At 44.0% G+C, this 15,948-nt stretch overlaps 1 protein-coding gene across 6 annotated transcripts in view; it reads right to left on the bottom strand.

The window, feature by feature from the left end:
* SEMA6A (semaphorin 6A) overlaps positions 1-15,948 on the bottom strand; it is a 125,601-nt gene that overhangs the window by 34,263 nt on the left and 75,390 nt on the right. For all 6 annotated transcript variants that reach the window (XM_041761430.1, XM_041761435.1, XM_041761436.1 and 3 more), the window contains 6 exons: positions 11,410-11,500; positions 8,323-8,442; positions 7,537-7,625; positions 6,457-6,674; positions 2,995-3,126; positions 571-726 (listed from right to left, as the gene is read on the bottom strand). In XM_041761430.1, the coding sequence (XP_041617364.1) occupies positions 571-726; positions 2,995-3,126; positions 6,457-6,674; positions 7,537-7,625; positions 8,323-8,442; positions 11,410-11,500 (806 nt within the window). The remainder of the gene's footprint in view (positions 1-570; positions 727-2,994; positions 3,127-6,456; positions 6,675-7,536; positions 7,626-8,322; positions 8,443-11,409; positions 11,501-15,948) is intronic.

The following is a 15,948-nucleotide window of genomic DNA, read 5'->3' as shown; positions in this document are numbered from 1 at the left end:
GTTGAATTGTTTGGAAATAAGCTCTAAATAAATACAAGAAGGAGTAGTTAGTGCTATCACAGGTTTCTAATCAATTATCCCTTCTCTTCTGGCCGTCCCAGCAGATTACAAATGGTACAGTATGAATCCTTCACACTAGCATACTTATGCAAATGTTGCATTCATCCCTGGTTTGTTTGACAACCAACAACCCAGGGGTGTGCTTGGATGGAATCTGGAGCATGTTTCTGCAACCATATCCAACCAAACAGGTATCCAAATCCATCGATTGGTTCTCCTTCACTGCTTTTCTATAGAAGACTCTAACCCGGAAGGAGATTATCTTCGTTACCTCTAATTATTGGCATGTGTCCAATTAGCCTGAAAATATGAGAACTCTTCTCACTGGGAATGTGGTTATGGGGGTTTTGTGGCAGGCACCCAACTGGCCAGCATTTCATAGCTGACTCAATGCCCAGGATAACAGAAGATGTTTGTGCCATTTTAAATCACGATCCACTGATAGGTTCTGTGAGCATTGAGATGGAGTGGGGAAAAATCCATTTAGGACGTGATTTGCTTGACACCCACCTGACCATCGTCCTGAGGAACCATGGCCTGTTGATGACAGAAGGCACAGCCTCATCCATGAGTGGGTGTGTTTTGATGAAGTTCAGGGTATCATCAGGAAACTCATTGGAGGTTGCGTATTTTTCTAAGGACGACGAGCCAGCACAGCAACCTGGCCTAAAAAGAAACAAAGCGAAGGAGCTTTTTTTCATGCCTTCTGGCAAGTTCTTTGAACGAACTGCTTCCCTAAGCATCTGGCAGGAGGGAAAATATACCGTAGGCTGAGAAGAGGAAGTTGAACAATGCAGAATGCCACCAAACAAAATATGCTTAGCTTTTCTCCCGGCCGACTCCTCATTCCATAAAGAAGCTCCAGCCAGGGCATTTCAGCCTCAGCCGGGGGCAGCTTGGCTTCCCCCCAGAAGCACAAACAAAACCCATAAACAGTGACGGAGCTTAAAATAAGTGGCGAACTATGTGCTTTGCACAGGTGCCAGAGACCACTCTACCTGTCCCCAAACCCTGCTAGAAGTCTCTTGAGGCATTTGCTGTGCAAAAGGAGAGAACGCAGCTAACTTTTGCACAAATGCAGAAAACAAAGGCGTTCATAAAGCCATGAGCCAGTCCATATACCAGCAAGACTCACTGTAACCATCTCTTATTACCTGGGGGTCAGAGAACCGATGGGTTTCATTTTTATTGTTTTTGTTTTTCTTTGATTTGGGCAGGTATGAAAGGCCAATTACACTGAAGAGTCTCTCCGCAAAGGTCATTTCTTTATTTCTGAACAATGACAGTGGAAATTCATTTCTACAAATAGTTCTATGGTTTCAGGAGTCAAGGGACAGTCTAGTAAGGTCAGCTCAGGGCAACATTGACAACAATCCTGTGCACACCCCGGCCCTGCCTGCTGGTCCAGGAGAGTAAACTGGACCCTGCTAACAGTGGCTTGGTCTGGCCTCACATACACATCAGTCTATGGCATGAAACAAGCCAGCTCCATGAAAGCCTCCTAATGTTGGTGAGAGGAATGAGGAAGGATGTGGAAGGATGGAGAGAAACATGTTACCACTATTAGAAAGTCAAAGTATGTAAAAAAAAAAAAAAAGAAAGAAAGAAAGAAAGTCAAAGTATGTGTCGTGGGGATAGCTGATGGACACACGTCTTTACACAGCAAGGGAGACATGTGCTGTAAGTATGCCCTGAACTCCATTCCTCAAGCTTAACCCCCTTCCCGCTATTCTAAAAAGTAGTTAACATTTCCAGGTAGTGACTTGTAGAGACCCTCTCTGAGGTTGCCATAGTGTGCTTTTTTTTGCACCTAGTCTGCTCTCCGTGAGTAGCAGAGTATATACACACAGCAGATAATTCAGATAATGAAGACGGATGAACCACAGAGGCTCCCCCCCACACCCGCCGCCCACCCCGGATACAGTGGTTCACATAATCAAAGTCAGTTCAGTTAAACAAACTGGGCTATTTTGTGTGGGGGACTGGGGGTTGGAGGAGGAGGTTGGAGACCAAAAAGTTAAGATATTGGGCTTCTTTGCAGAAGTCCACAAATGCAGTGGAGGAAGCTGGCCCCACAGGGAGGTTTCCATAGCAATTCAATGGCAAGGGCTCTAGTGGGAGTACACAGTGCATGCCACATGAGGAGGGCAGGCACAGGGACGGGGGGGTGGGGGGGAGTTTCATTCTGTCCCACTGAAAGAGAATGAATTTGCTGGTTTAGTGTGAAGATTTCATGGAGGTCACACAGGACCAAGAGGTCTCTGCATTGTCCTGGGACAGCCGGTTCCCCATGAAAGCGATTCTGGGGCACATGTTGGTAGAAGGATGTGGACCCTGTCTGGATCCACAACAGACTAAAATTTGGTAGAGTAGAAAAAACTTGATGGTTCACTGTGCCCACTGGTCTCTACCTGCCCCCATCCTGGAGTCCTGGACCCAGCTTTGATCCATCCTGGTTACAGAATCCAGGGATCACCATTTATATTTCACATTTTATTAGGGTATAAGGACATGGGTCTCTGTATGAGGGACGGGGAAGCAGGGTGGAGCAGTGGAAATCATCTATTCAAGTCTCCGAACTTCCACAATACACATTCTCACTCTCTGGGCCTCTGTTTTCTCAACTAAACACCAGCAGGGCTGGACTAGATGCTTCCCATCTTCCTATGATTACGTTGGCCAAGCCCCTGGGATGGAGGTAAGTAGAAGACTAGAGTGTCATTGTTTTAACTATTGTATAACTATAGGTAACTCTGAGTTTTGGTTAAGGGGATGAGGGCAAATGGCCTCATAGGGCTTTCTGTTGTCCCAGGATTTGTATCTCTGTGGCCCCGTGGAAGGTGCTGGTGTGCAGTTCTTTAATACGTTACCATCAGAGGACCAAGCTGCTCATTTCTCACAGTTCAGAATAGCCATATAAATATTTACACATACCTGGGCTTGGGCACTCGTTCATCAGGAACTGGTGTCCAAGTGGAATCTGGAGACTTCTGTTCTTTGAACCTCCCAGTGAAAACATTGGCAATGTCAAGCATGTCATAGGCACAGACCGCAGATCCAGGGATGCTAGGACATAACATTTCACAGTGTTACTCTCACAGAAGTTACTATGTATGCAGCTTGGAAAACACACTCCAAAGCAACTTTCCTATTAGGGGCATTGGAAACCTAAAGTTCACACCCAGATCTCTGTAGATGTAAGGGATCCTAATATATTCCAGTGAATGTTTCTCTGACTCACGTTTGCATCAGTGGTTTTATTTATTTATTTTTAATTTTAATTATTTATTCATGAGACACACACAGAGAGAGGCAGAGATGCAGGCAAAGGGAGAAGGAGGTTCCTGGAGGGGAGCCCGATGTGGGACTTGATCCTGGGACTCCAGGATTACGTCTGAGCCGAAGGCAGACACCCAACCACTGAGCCACCCAGGTGTCCCTATGTCAGTGGATTTAAAGAAAGGATTGCTTAATAGCAAAGTCATAGATAAAAAAACTTCTTCGTGTTTCTGTTGCCTTTGGAACTGCATTTGTTTATAATTGGTGGTTTAGAATGTTCATAAACTCCCTGAATTTTCAGTCACTAACCCAAAGATAAAATCTTTGGAAAACATTTTGCCATCTCTAATCCTGGTGCACATTCGAAGTAAAAGTGTTCCTATATTGCTTCCTTGGATTTGGTTTCTCCAGCCGGGACTCCGGAAGTGAGAGTGCACGCATTGGGAAAAGCACACTTGTTTTAGGTTCCCCACAGCCCATTTCAATGATTATATCCTATTTATTTGCATCAGACTAAACAACTTAAATCTCTAAAGTACCAACATTTTGTAAATAAAGTGCCCTATTAAGTGCTAAATAATAATAATAGTGGTAATCTCTGTAATTACATCCTTCTCTGGTACTCATGGAAGGACTTTGGGATTTTTATTTTCATCAGTGGAGAGAAAGCATGAATTATTCATTCATCTGGGTTCACTCTTAGAACCCATGTTTGTTTCTAAGTATGGTTGTTCTTTGATTTTGATCATATAAACTGCAGGCACTGTCTGGCCAAGAGTTTTTACCAGGCTTTGAGGTAGTGGGCCATTGCATGGGCAGGAGCGTCCAGGGCAAGGAAGGGGCACTTTGCAGCATGTCAACATCGTCCAGCGCAGAGAGATGATTTAGTATTGATTTTGCAAACATTGAAAGGATATGGAAATCACTTCCTAAGTGATGAGGGGAATTTTATGCCATCTTTAATTTCATAACACAGTTAGTGAAGTATTACTAATAAAGCAAGAATTAGGGAGAGGATTAGAAAGCTCATTTAAAACAAGGTGGCGGGATGAATTTTCAAATATGTAGACTATGTATACATTGTGCAAGGAATTGAATAAATAAGACAGTGATCCCTATTCGTTTTGGAATCTCAGAGCCTAGCAAAGACTCTCTTCACATCTCCCTTTCCTAAAAGTAACAGGTATGCATATTTGCTTTAAATATTATGACAAATAGGATAGATGCTAAAGTATTTTATGAGGCACCTCATAATAACTAAAGTCACTGTGGAGTTTGATAATCTTCCCAAGGTCAGAATCACTTGTGAAATCCTTTCTTCTTCCTTCCTTCCTTTACTCCCTCCCACCTTCTGTTCATCTTTCCTTCATTCATCCTTTCTTCCCACCTTCTGTTCCTTCAGCATATATTTATGGAATCCCTAATCTCCAGCAGTAAATGCTCAATAAATAACATAGGCTCTCAGCTCAAGACACATGTATAGAGGATGAGGTGTTAAAGATGAAACCAGAGCCAGTAAAACCAGAGATGGACTCTAATTTATAGATGAAAATGGGTTATGTGCATTTTCATCATTTTCTGATTTTACTGAACAAATAAGATTCCTGAGACTGCCTCAGCATGTACTAATTGGGTGCTTCCTAGGGATCTCTTAAGAAAAGAGTATCTATAATATACAAGAAAAGAGTATCTGTAACGTACAAGAATCTACTACTGTCTTGTAATTACACAGCAACTCATCCTCAAACCACTTTCCCCAAAACAAACTAGAACTGTGTCCTGAAATTCTTCTAGCCCTGCATTCCCATGTACCAAGACAGTATTCTTTTTAAACAATCCTAGATACTTGGGTTCCAAAGTATGAACAGTCACGGCCTGGATTTTTGTATCTTTTCTATTCTCAAGGCTGAAAATCCCTGCGGATGGTTAAAGCTCACTTAGATGGGACTGAATACTTCTTGTTGCAATATGGATTCATATTTTCACGTATCTTTAGTGGAGAGCTCTTGACTCCTGTTCTCCAGATAACTGAGGAACATTAGTGCCTCCTTTGGCCGTGTTCTGTTTCAGACTCTCCCTGCATCTTAAGCATTTCTTTCTACGGGTGTCTTCCACTCTCATCATGCAGGTGCCTGTCATCTGATGCTCATGGGGTTTGTAAAAGTCTTGATAAGAAGTATAAGCCAGACCCAAACAGTGTATGCCCAGAGGAAGAGAATATAGAACACCCAAAGTTCTCCCCAAGAATAAGAATGAAGTATATGTTTTTAGATTTCATGACCATGTCCAATTACACTGAGGTTAGGGAGAGCTCAGTACCGGGGAATTTAATGCCTGCCTTCCTCTTATTTTTCAATCTCCACACATTTCTGCTGCTCCAGAAACGACTTTTAGTATGTCATTTGGTTACTCAGTCTTTGTTTAAATAAACACAAGCAGAGGAATGAACAGGCTGACACTCAGTATTTCTAGGTACAGCTTCAACGACTTCTACATCCTCATGCAGGCCCCCCCAGAGTCAGTGGTGGTAGGGGGGGTCCTGGCTCCAGGCCCTTCCGGCGGGATGCACCGTGGACTTGCACCATCTGAACCCTACATTTCACCCTGTAGCCTCTAAATAAATGTTCAGTGTTTTTACTTCAAAAGTTATAGATCCAGACATAGAAATAGTAAAAGACAAACAGAACGCCAGATGACCTTGACGAGGAAGGAGAAGCATTCTTGAGTTCTAACCGCGCCTCTTCCGTCTCCTGACTGGCTGGACCAGGTGCTATAAATGAGTTTAGTTTTCTTAAGTATAAAAAGAGGGCAACAGTTTTCAATATTACTGGGGAGATTTAGAAATAACACACGAGACGTGTTCACACGCCAGGCATATAAATAGGAGATATTGTTATAATTTATCTGATTACATCCCCCTAAAATCCTAATCTAATAATGCTTAAAACCGATTGTTAATTTGTTGATGAAATGGCAGTGTTAAGTGCTTTTTAGCCACAAATAGCTAGCAGCAGGTTTTTTTGCATTAGTTGTAAATCTTGTGTATTAGGAGAGAATCCCTTGGGCAAAGGAAGCTGGGAAGGCCCAGCGAGGTCAGCACAGCTAGGGCATGGTTACCTGTTATAAGGTGTGGAAAATGTTGCCAGGACAACATCACGGCCATTGATGTGAATCACATCTGTGACCGCCTGGAGGATGTTGAAATAAAAATGAGAGTCTCCGGGAACTGAGCAGTTCAGGCGAGCCTTTAGGAAAGACGTCCACTGTTTTTCCAGGACTCTCTGAGACCCTCCCATGTCATTCTTACAAACCTGAGCCACTCTCGGGAAGACTACCTGCGGAAGAAAGACACACAGGGAAAATGAAATACGCTCACTTTGAGAGATCTTCGTAGAAATAGAAATACAACAACAAGGTGCTTCATTTAATCCCATGTTTCTAAAATTAGTAGCAAAAAAAAAAAAAAGAGGCGGGGGTGGGGGGAGACTCATTGGAACAGCATGTTTTGAAAGATAAGGCTGTGGCATTTAATACCGAGCCATAAATCCTTCGGGGGATCAGCTCCCAGCCAGATAAACTCATTTCCATACAGACTGCTTAGCTTTTTATTTCCTCAAACAAAAGCACACTTTGTATGCGCCATCTCTGCCATTCTCACTGGCTGCCTCTGGGCCCGAATCTCATACTCTGAATTCTTCTAACCCTGCAAGCCACCCTGACAATGAATTTGTGCCCTCCAACTTTGTGACCTTGATCCACTCTGGTAAAAATAACTGAAGTGGACATCCCGTTAAGTGTGGTATTGCTTTTTGCAATAAAGACAGTCAAGACTCTCAGTTTGCTCAAAGGTACTGCATATTTATGCTCCTTCCATGAAAAAAACTGAATTAAAAAGAGAGGAAAAAAAACCAACAATGAGTATATCTGGAAACCACATCTCAAGATACTTGAAACTCAGTATGAAATCAACCAAACAAACCTCTGTCATTACATTTTCAGTAGAAACATGTCAGAGGTTCCCTGGGGTCTAGGATTGTTCTGCAAAAGCTCACAGGGCTCTGAGGCAGCACAGTGCTCATGGCCACCAGTTTTTGGCAGAATCTTCTCAAAATGATGACCTTGTGGTTAGACTTATAGTTCTTCTGTCAAGGTCATTCATAACGACATTGCTCCAAGTGAAACGTCCACCCCTCTTACCTTTCCCATGGTGTTGTACTCCACTGCTATCTCCCTGAAGAAGAAGTAGATATAGTCTCCGTAATCCACTGCTTGGACAAAGTACGGTTCTGTGGGCAAACGGCACTTTAATTGGGGACACATCACAGAGTGAAAAGAACTTGAAATCAGTTGCAACCAGAGACATGATATTAATTAAAAGTGTAGGTCCTTTAGACATGGGGTGGACACGAACCATTTCTAATGATCACACCTGCAAGTGCTGATGATTCCAGAAGGCGTTCGAGCCTATACAGTCTGTCTTTCAGAAGTGGTTGCAATGAACAATGAAGAATAAATGAATTTTCATGTATCTGTAATTTTATTTTCTCCAACAGAATGACCATATTACAGAAAAGGTTTGGTATGCATCTCCCCCTTGTGAACCCTGACTCCTATGGGGTTGTGAATAGCTTTTTTCCTGCCCCCCCCCCCACTTCCAGTCCCCTCTTCCCCTCCATGAAAGAAATGTTCAGTTCTTGGCATGTCAGGCTCTGGAACGAGAGCTTCAGGGAGGGAAGATGAATGTAGTGTATTCTGCTGTAGTGGTATCGGTAGTTGTGTTAGTTCTCCAGAAACTCATGGGAAGTGAAAGGGGGGAGGTAAATAAATCAGTTGAGGCAAAAGATGCCATTTCCACCTTCCTGTCTGTCAGAAGCCATTTTAGTTTCACTAAAATGAAACTATAGTCCGGTCTGCCCAGACTCTTAATCTTCCTCAAGATACACATCTCCTTACCCCCCGCCCCTCTCTTAATTGTTTGTTCACCTTTCAACCACTTGGAATCATGCTTGACAGTCCGTAGGGTTGGGCTGTCTCCAAGACTCCGGTAAATGACCGCATCGATGGCAAGGAAGTCAGTCACTGTGGCTGAGTACAGTTTTCCATCTTAGAAGAAAAAAGAAAAGAGATGAACAGGGTGGGAGCAAGGCAGTGGGCGTGGGGGAATAATAGAGACATCCCCCGGATTGCTTTCCTACTTCAGGCAAATGAGATAGGACAACTGGGAAAAATCCAAGAGTCACTGGGAAAATACTTGGCCCACATTCCCAACCATTTTAAATTAGGATCTTGAGAGATGAAACATTTTTCATTTTTAAATTGCATGGCAATTTCTAAGCAGCGGCAGCTCAGGGAACTGGGCAAATGAAAAATGCTGTTTGCTTCACTTGATTAGATGGACCTTGGCTGGAATTTCAAGGCCAAGGCCCCTTGCACACTGCTACTGCCACCACGCTGTGGCAAACTGGATTAGGTAAGAGCCCAGGGAAAGACAGGAACTGATTGTATAACCAGAAATTCTAAGTATGAGCACAAGTGATGGAGTCCTTAGCCTGGGCAGGTGAGGAGAGTCAGAGAAAGGGGTTTCATAGGCAAAACAAAACAAAACAAAACAAAACAAAACAAAACAAAACCAACTTGACTAAATTGCTGCTTTGATTGTGAGAATCACTTGCTTCTCTTCTCTTTCCATCAGTCATGAGAGCCACTGAGCTCTGTCAGTGTACTTAAAGAAGAAATAACTGCTTCAGTGTTTCAAAGTCATAAAATAAAAACATTCTGACACTCAAAATGCCAAAGCAAGGAGAAAAGGGAAAGGGGTGACACAGTTCAGTCTGGCCTTTGTTTGAGAATTCCTGCTGTTGGGGAGCTATTTAAGGCAAAAGAGAATGAAGAACATTGAAGATTAATCCCTAACACTTTGGGGGTGTTTTCTTCGATTGATAAACATCCTGCATACAAAAAATCAAATAGGATCTTCTGGAATAGTAAAATCTATGCAGTATGTGAAACAGAAACAGTAATTTTGTTCAAAATAAAAAATACTTCCTTGGTTCAGTTTTAGTGGTTACATACCTCCATCGGTTGTATGTCAAATTGGCTTATGTACACTACAGTACTATTTCAGCCCATCCACTGGTGGGATAAGCATAATAATTTTTTAGAAAAGTTTATCCAAACATATCTATGAAAAGTTCTGGATGTATGCTTTTGGGCTAAAAATAACTAAAACTTGCTGAGGTTCAAGTTAGAGCTGTCTTGATATCTGCATTATTCACAGCCATATATCAATAAAAGTTGACTGGTTAGATTCGAACTACAGATGGCAGACATACTATCTATTGCTAAACACATATCTACAATCACAGCTTTTCTTAAAGAATCAATCTTTAGTAATATTGGGGGGTGATGCTGCTCGGCTAGTGGGGGGGCAGTGGGATGGTTCTGTGTGTGTGTGTGTGTGTGTGTGTGTGTGTGTGGTCTGTGTGTTTTCCTCCCATCCACTTTCTATTATGCCTTTTGTTTTGTATATGACATTGGGTATCTCACCAGAACTTTCACTTAATAAAACAGAGCACTATTCTGCTACTCTTGCTAATATGACAAACATTTAGCTCCAACAAGGATCTTCTATTAATAAGGGCTGAGCTTTTGTAGGATTTCAAACAGTCCAATGAAAAACTCTCCAGTATCCCTGTAGGGGGAGGTGGAGAGGTATTCACAGTATTGTCTAACAGGGCTTGCTCTGAGGAGCTCCTGGAAGGTTGGTGGCCTGAGCTAATACTCTGAGACTCTCTCTTCCCTTTCTACCTCAGGCTGCAACAGTCCTCTCTTCAGTTGACAGTAAACTTTTCCACTGTAGCCCACATCCTCCATGGTACCAGTGGGTTCAAGTGTCAGGACGGTGCTGTAGTAGAAGTTGTGCACTCAGGTCCTCTTAGCATTGGCTTTGCTCCTGCTCATGCTGACTGGCAGGTTTATAAGATTGTGTTTTACCATACTGTGCTCTAACTTCGGGGGCTGGGGAGAACCTGAGGAACCCTTCTTGGCTCAAGCCATTTCTCCAATCTGGGATTGCAGATCCAGGCTCACAAATGCATGGCCCCGAGAACAAGGTTCAAATTGCTAATCTTGTTTCATAATCAAAGCCCTAAAGTTCCTCATCAAGCTGGGATGTGCCAGTTTTTAGCTGTTGTGATAGAAATTATAGCTAACTGCTTTATTGCATGCTGTAACAATCACTATTATACCAACACTTCTCCCCACACCCACCTCCACACAGCTGGCAGTGAATTCCTAAATAAATTCCTAATTGAAACACACACACACACACGAATCCCAATCTGAAGATGATTGCTTATTTGCCAGAAGAAGGAAGGGGGGGGATGAGGAGTATACATCAACCTAAGCCCGTCAGCTTCACCCCCCAGTATTATCTTTCCATTAGAGAGAAGCATGCACCCCAATCAGGTAAATGATGATTGAGATGACTGCTAGAAACTCATAGGCATGTGGCCTCACTACGTAGAGATCTTCCTGCAGCTTTACTTTGTCTCCTCCCTTTCCTCATCTATACGTGGACAAGAGCACATGTAGCCCTAACTGGAGCTGGCAGGCACCCTGCGTCTATGAGAGTAGCCAGTCCCTCTTAGAGAGAGAAGTGAAAGAGAGCAGAGAAGTGAAGAGGCCCTCTGTCCTAGATGATGGTACAGAGGAGTCTCTGAATCACACGACCCCTAAAGTCAATCCTACCTTGAATCATCAATCTACATTGGTGGTTCAAGGAAGAATCTTCTATTGTTCGAACCCAACATGCCCTAAACAGACATGCCACGCATTCAGTGCGAAGCTGTATCCTCTTCTAAGGCACACAGGCACCAATTCTGTGTGGCAGAGACTCCTTATATGAAGCAAGTGTACAATTTCCATGTGACTTTCAAATGGAAAAGGCATTCTTAATTACAGTATTCACCAGAGACTCGGAGTACAAGTGTGACTCTGAATCCTCCAGAGCAGATTCTCGGTAACAGGCATGAGAGAGCAAATGCAACGAGGAGAAATCGGCTGGTTTACCTGCAAACAGTGCAACGTTGGCATGTTTGGCATCATAAGGGCATCTGGCCATTCCACTAAATTCATCCCCAAAAGGTTCCAGGGTATCCATCTAAATGAAACAATAGGACTTAATTAGGAACAATAACAACCAACGGTAGTCATAGCAACTAATACTTATAAAGCACTTAGTGTGTGAAGTAATTCATACGTGTAGTGCAGGCAATCCTCAAATACCCTGAGATACATCCATTGGTTTCAGACGGGGAAACTGAGCTTTGGAGAGAATAACTCCTTTGTCCGAGGTTCTATAGCTAGGAGAGTCTGAGATTCAGGCCTGTTTGCTTCACTCTTAACCATTATAGTAAATAGATTTGCCTATCCTTTTGGAATGGCCTAGAAATAAGCATCTTGTCTTTGGAAAAGGAAATTTTAAGGCAATCATTGGGAAGACTTCCTCCCTTCCTCTGCCACTGCCTCTGAATTAAATGTTGAGTCATGAGCTCTGTAGAGAATGATCTCAGTCTTTGGTTTTGTTTTGTCTGAGGAACCTGCCTTTGTGGGTTAAATCCCAATAGTAGACACTGGAATTCTCCCTCTGGTTAGCTGGCAGGATAGTATGGCATCAGCAGAGATGCAAAAACACTGAGGCAAGCAGAGCTTAGGTGGCCCTATTGCACCAACTTCAGAAACATGTCCCAGCCTCCCATCATGTAGATCAGAAGGAGAGGTTCAGAAGGTGAGGGGCTCACACAAGTCAAAGGCAGTCAGGAGTGGGGCTGCCATTTGACATCCATTTGTGTGCTCACCCCAGGCCTTGTTCCTGCATGCTGGAGGTTATAACTGGTCTGTCAGTGAGTTTTGTTTGGCCCTCTTAGTATGGAAAGAAAGGAAGGGTGGGGCAGGGATGGGGACAGGGAGGGAGAGAAAAGAAAAGAAAAACTGAGTTCTATTTTAACGCAAGGAGATTGCAAATGAAACCTGGTTTCTTATTTCCGAGCAAGTGGAAAAGTCAATTCATGCCTTTTGTACCCAAGTGGCAGCAACCAACTAGAAGCTCAGTCATGGTCACCCTATCATCTACTTCAAAGAAGCATGTGGACTCCAGCACCAAGGCCTCTTTATCCACAAGACGTATGTACGCCCTGCTTGTCTTACTCCTGCAAGCTACCCACCTAGCTTCATGAGATTTGAGGGTGTGGAAGAGCCTTGCTGGTTGTTCAGCTGCGCACCAAATTCTATTTCCCTTTCCTCCACATCACACTAAACTACATTTCCCACCCTCCCTTGGAGTTAGGCACAATCACAGAATGAGCTCTGGTCAACAGCATGTGAGTGGAAGGCTGTGTGCCTCGTCTAGGTCTGGTCTCTAAAAACCTTCCAGTGTCCTTCACTCCTGTTCTCTTTCTATATTCTGCTCCACTAGATACGAAGGATCCAGTACAGAAGCCCAAGATCCGAGGAGATGGCAGCAGTAGGAGCAGGATGACGCTTAGCCTTTTGCACGACCTGGTGGCACAGACCCTCCTCTGTCACTGCCCCCCGCTCAAAGTTTCCGCCTTGTACCATGTGGTCGTCTTCCTTACACCAGGGCATCTCCTTAGCATTTACAGCTCAGTACCACAGAGCCCATAAAATTATCTACTCCAGGGCATTAATGTTTTTATAACTCTCTGTGGTTCGTTCTTCTTTTTGTTGCTCGGGGCTATCTTGTTTACACCTGGCAGTTGCCTGCTTTGACTACAGATACGAAACTGGAAGGAGGGGAGCCCAAGACGGCACTGGTGCAGAGGAAGGGTCTGCTGAAAGGCCTTGAGCGCTGGAAGTCAGGGCGCCTTAAGTCAAGGTGTTTGGAGTCTGCTGGGTGGGAGGAGTGAGGTGCTTTTGGAGCAGCTGGCAGTATTGTCCACTCGTTGTGCTTTTTGCCCTCAACCCCCAGGAACTGTTGCAGAAATATGCCAGGACTTCTGTCTTCAGTAACGGCTCTGAGATAGCTCCCATTGAAACCCATCCTATTTGTTCAAACTAGTTGAGAACCCCCAAAGCAGTATTTTTAGGGGAAAGATGTTCAGGTGGGACACCCTTTAAAAGTACTCTCTTCCCCTCAGCACATTTCTATGAAAGGTTCCCCCACCCACCCTCCAATAAGGGCATCTTGTTAAACTGTGACAGACTTTGTGGTCTCTGGATCTGGCAAGTACACAGTGATGCAGCGGAAATGCTTTTATCCCAAGCAGTGCATGCTGTAATCCTGGCAATGGGGAGACCATATACAATGGAGGATTTACATTATTAAATGTACCTACTTCTAAAACAGAAAAAAAAAAAAAGCAGTAGCCATAGCTATAGCAAGTCAAAGGCAAGAAGCAGTGAGGTATTAATGTTTCGGTTGGTGAGTTTGGAAAAGCCCAGAGACAAAACAATGCATGGTGAAATCCTCTTTCCATGAAGTTAGAACTAATCCTGGTGGTAGTCGCCCAATCTCAGACCTAATATCAGCCCCTGGAAATTAAATCACCATAGAGTACACATAATTACATTAAGAATCAGCCTGACTTTTTTTGCAGAAGTTTAAGAGCTTTAGAGAACAGAGGAAGAAAGACCATGGGGTGTGGTTTTAGATTTATAGTGGGTGACATCCCAAATTCTTATTTGGGGCTATAATCTTCCTAATATATTCAGGTTGCTTCTGTTTTAAAACTGTATAAATCGGGGCATGGTGCAGAGGTGGAGACCTCTGAAAATGTATCACCCTCCTGCTTCAAGTTAGTATCATCACCTTGATGTTTTTGTGCTAAGAGACTTGGGTTTTGGGAGAGGGGGTCTGGTCATTGTATTGTTTTTCAACCTCTAGTCCTGATCTGTTCAGAAAAAGTGCTTGAGAGAGAGAGAGAGAGAGAGACACTGTCCATTCTTCCTGCAGCCAAATACATTCTTGTTTCATATCATCAACAAAGTCCTGCTGCCCTGAGTCTGGAAAAACACTTTTCCGAGTGCTCCCTACTTTTCACAGTGCTGGGCAAGAGACAGGAAGTGCGGGAGAGCATCCCGTGGGTTTCGGAGAGGCGCAGGCTCCCGAACAGGTCTCAGCAGATGTGGCCAGAACAAGAGAGAGGTGATTGTCTTGCCACAGGTCAGGCATCCTGGGGAATGGAACATGTATGGGCAGAATGAGCTAGACCACTCCGGGTCTGTGTCTCACAGTGCCAAGAAAACCTGTCATTTGTCATAAAAGATAGCTTTCCAGCTAGGGAATTGGTTGGGAATTGTGAAAAGCATTAATCTTAATGAGTCCTAAACAATGACAAACGGGGATGGAATATTAAGTGGGAGAATTCAAGTCAAAACGTCAGCTGTACGCTGTCCCTTGGCCAGAGTAAATGTTTGCCTGTTACAGGCTGAATGGATCCTGCCAGTATCAAAAAGTTCGCCATTTTAGGACAGAATTTTTTACATTAATTTAGATTTTTGAAAAATACTGCACTGAAGATATCACTTACCTTGATATTGAACAACCGTGCCCCCTTACATTTTGTACCTGGGGCGAATGCCTCCCTTGCTCACCCCAATCCTGGCTCTGCTGGTCCCCATTTCCAAGTGTAAGATGGAAGAGGAGCGGAAGGGTCCACAAGGCCCTCCCCTTGAGGTCTGTGCTAAGGCTGAGGGGCTTTTAAAACTGTTGGTGAGCCCTCTGGTTTGGGTATCAGCCCATCATTTCTTTTCTCATTCTTCACACCCCTCGGAGTTCACTTGATGCTGGTGAAACCCAAATGTGTCTTTCTCTCCACATCTGTCCCTCAATCAAGGCTCACCCATCCATCTGCTTGTTAGCTGTGTCTGTTCACATCCCTTGGGCATCGCCACCCGCAGGGCTGGGCGTCCTCATCATGGCCCAGAACCAAAGCCACACCTTCTCACTGCCTGCCCCAGCCAATCCCACTGCTCTTCTGCTTTTATTCCCTGTCCAAACCTACCCAAAGAGATAGCCGAGTAGTCATTCTTCTTTTCTTAAGATTTTTTATTATTATTATTTATTCATGAGAGAGAGAGAGAGAGAGAGAGAGAGGCAAAGACACAGGCAGAGGGAGAAGCAGGCTCAGTGCAGGGAGCCCTGATGTGGGACTCAACCCTGGGTCTCCAGGATCATGCCCTGGGCTGAAGGCGGCGCTAAACCGCTGAGCCACCCGGGCTGCCCCCCTGTCCCGAACAGTCATTCTTAACTCCTCTCTCTCCTTATCCCATGCTGCTCATCACATATTGAATCCTCCTGGTTTGGGTCACTTAAATATCTTCTGAATCCGTTCTCTTCCCTTCATCTCTGGGACCACCTATCTCTCCAGCCCCTGGTTTGTTTTGTCACTTCCCAGTCCAGCACTGCAGACTCTAAGGAGGTTTCTCACACTGAACAGACTGTTTCCTACTCAGTGCCTTTGTAGTACCCTTTCCTCTACCTGGAATGCCCTTCTCTCTTCATTCGGTTAATTTCTACTTCTTTAAAACAAAGGTCAGGCATCTCATTCACTCTTCACCCTCACAAAAATCCAGAGTGCCTGTCAGGGG

This window comes from Vulpes lagopus, chromosome 7 (genome assembly GCF_018345385.1).
Source record: "Vulpes lagopus strain Blue_001 chromosome 7, ASM1834538v1, whole genome shotgun sequence".
Lineage (NCBI taxonomy): Eukaryota > Metazoa > Chordata > Mammalia > Carnivora > Canidae > Vulpes > Vulpes lagopus.
The sequence above is the reverse complement of the archived record's forward strand: the minus strand, read 5'-3'. Positions and strand labels throughout refer to the sequence as shown.